Source organism: Babylonia areolata, chromosome 11 (genome assembly GCF_041734735.1).
Source record: "Babylonia areolata isolate BAREFJ2019XMU chromosome 11, ASM4173473v1, whole genome shotgun sequence".
Lineage (NCBI taxonomy): Eukaryota > Metazoa > Mollusca > Gastropoda > Neogastropoda > Buccinidae > Babylonia > Babylonia areolata.
Genome location: NC_134886.1, coordinates 8,210,288 through 8,212,787, shown reverse-complemented (window position 1 = coordinate 8,212,787; position 2,500 = coordinate 8,210,288). Strand labels below are relative to the sequence as shown.

Here is a 2,500-nt window from a genome sequence, read left to right as displayed (position 1 = left end):
TTGTATGTATCTGGCACCCGTAGGGTGTGGGCTTAGTTGTCATGTGTATAGTGTATGTATTCTGACATGCATCACTGAACTCATGTCAATGTGTGTATAGTAAGGATACTTGTGTGTGCTCGCGGGCATGTGTGTGTGTGTGTTTGTGTGTGTGCGTGGCCACTTTGTGATTGTATCGTGTGTGTGTATGGCCACTGTGTGTACTTGTATCATATCTATACTGTATGTGTGTGTGTGTGTGTTTTTGTGTGTGTGTATGGCCACTTTGTGTGTGTGTGTGTCCACTTTGTGAGTGTGTAGTGTGTGTGTATGTGTGTGTGTGTGTGTGTATCGCCTCTATGTGTGCTTGTATCATGTATACATCTATACTAAGTGTGTGTGTGTGTGTGTGTACATACGTGTGTTACACAGAGAAAACGTGGGTTGGGCCAGCACGTGCAACACAGTGGGGCAGACAGCAGGGTACTTCCTGGGCAACGTGCTGTTTCTGGCGCTGGAGTCGGCCGACTTCTGCAACAATTACCTGCGATGGGAGCCCCAGCCTGAGGGCGTCATCACTCTAGGCAGTGAGTGGTGGAAGCCTGTGGAAATGTGATGCGATGGCCATGCATGTACATGCGCCTGCATGCTCACATGTGTATGCGCACGAGCACGCATGCACGCTCACACACACACACATGCATGTACACACACACACACGTGTGACACATACACTGTGACACATTCACAGACACACACGCAAGTGCAGACACAGACAGACGTGTTTTCACACACACACACACATTCACACATACACACACACACACTTACAGACACACACAGAGACAGACACCATCACACACACAAACACACACACGCACACACACACACACACACACACACACACACACACACAATCAGTTTGCTGTGATAATATAACGGATTTTTTTTTTTTTAACCAAATATCTGCATATTATTCTGTGTATATTTTCTATCCTTCAAGCTAGCTATATGAGTCATTGAAGTATGGAAAAGTCTTGGGGAGAAAAAGTCTTACCCTTCATTTCAGGGTTTGGAGAATCTTGAATTTTAATAGAACATTCCTTGACCAATACCAAACACAATGCAAAATTTCTGTATTAATAAACAAAAGAATTGAAAAAAACAAAACATGATGAAAACTGAATATCAGCACCAGGATATCTGCCAGTCTCTTTCACGAACAGTGTGGCAGCAATTTTTGATACAGTTTAGCTTTGTGTTTTTGTGTGGAAAATGTTCAGTGTAGTGTTAAAACTTTGTGTTTGGTGTGGAAAATGTTCACTGTGATGTTTAGCTCTGTGTTAGGTGTGGAAAATGTTCAGTGTGGTGTTTAGCTGTGTGTATGGTGTGGAAAATGTTCAGTGTGGTGTTCAGCTGTGTGTTTGGTGTGGAAAATGTTCAGTGTGGTGTTTAGCTCTGTGTATGGTGTGGAAAATGTTCAGGGTGGTGTTTAGGTTTGTGTTAGGTGTGGAAAATGTTCAGTGTGGTGTTTAGCTCTGTGTATGGTGTGGAAAATGTTCAGGGTGGTGTTTAGGTTTGTGTTAGGCTTGGAAAATGTTCAGTGTGGTGTTTAGTTTTGTGTTTGGTGTGGAAAATGTTCAGTGCGGTGTTTACCTTTGTGTTTGGTGTGGAAAATGTTCAGTGCAGTGTTTAGCTTTGTGTTTGGTGTGGAAAATGTTCAGTGTGGTGTTTAGGTTTGTGTTGGGTGTGGAAAATGTTCATAGCAGTGTTTAGCTTTGTGTTTGGTGTGGGAAATGTTCAGTGTGGTGATTAAGCTTTGTGTTTGGTGTGGAAAATGTTCAGTGTGGTGTTAAGCTGTGTGTTTGGTGTGGAAAATGTTCAGTGTGGTGTTCAGCTGTGTGTTTGGTGTGGAAAATGTTCACTGTGGTGTTAAAGCTTTGTGTTTGGTGTGGAAAATGTTCACTGTGGTGTTAAAGCTTTGTGTTTGGTGTGGGAAATGTTCAGTGTGGTGATTAAGCTTTGTGTTTGGTGTGGAAAATGTTCAGTGTGGTGTTAAAGCTTTGTGTTTGGGAGGGGAAATGTTCAGTGTGGTGTTAACCTTTGTGTTATGTGTGGAAAATGTTCAGTGTGGTGTTTAGCTTTGTGTTGTGTGGAAAATGTTCATTGTGGTGTTTAGCTTTGTGTTATGTGTGGAAAATGTTCAATGTGGTGTTTAGCTTTGTGTTATGTGTGGAAAATGTTCAGTGTGGTGTGTGGTATGCCAAATGTTCAGTGGGGTGTTTAGCTTTGTGTTTGGTGTGGAAAAAGTTCAGTGTGGTGTGTAGTATGCCAAATGTTCAGTGGGGTGTATAGATTTGTGTTTGGTGTGGAAAAAGTTCAGTGTGGTCTGGAAAAAGACGTGGTACTCCGGAGAAAGCGTGAAATATTATGCAGTCACACATGCTCTGTTTGAAATGGTGTTGTGCAGGTTTCCTGTACTTCTGGGGCGTGGTGTTCTTTGTGACCACCACGTTGGTGG

The 2,500-nt window shown here is 42.8% G+C and overlaps 1 protein-coding gene across 1 annotated transcript in view; it reads left to right on the top strand.

Moving 5' to 3' along the window:
* LOC143287485 (acetyl-coenzyme A transporter 1-like) overlaps positions 1 to 2,500 on the top strand; it is a 16,497-nt gene that overhangs the window by 6,454 nt on the left and 7,543 nt on the right. The window contains 2 exon segments of the mRNA XM_076595503.1: positions 412 to 566; positions 2,450 to 2,500. The exon segment at positions 2,450 to 2,500 is cut by the window's right edge and continues 134 nt beyond it. Of these exon segments, the coding sequence (XP_076451618.1) occupies positions 412 to 566; positions 2,450 to 2,500 (206 nt within the window).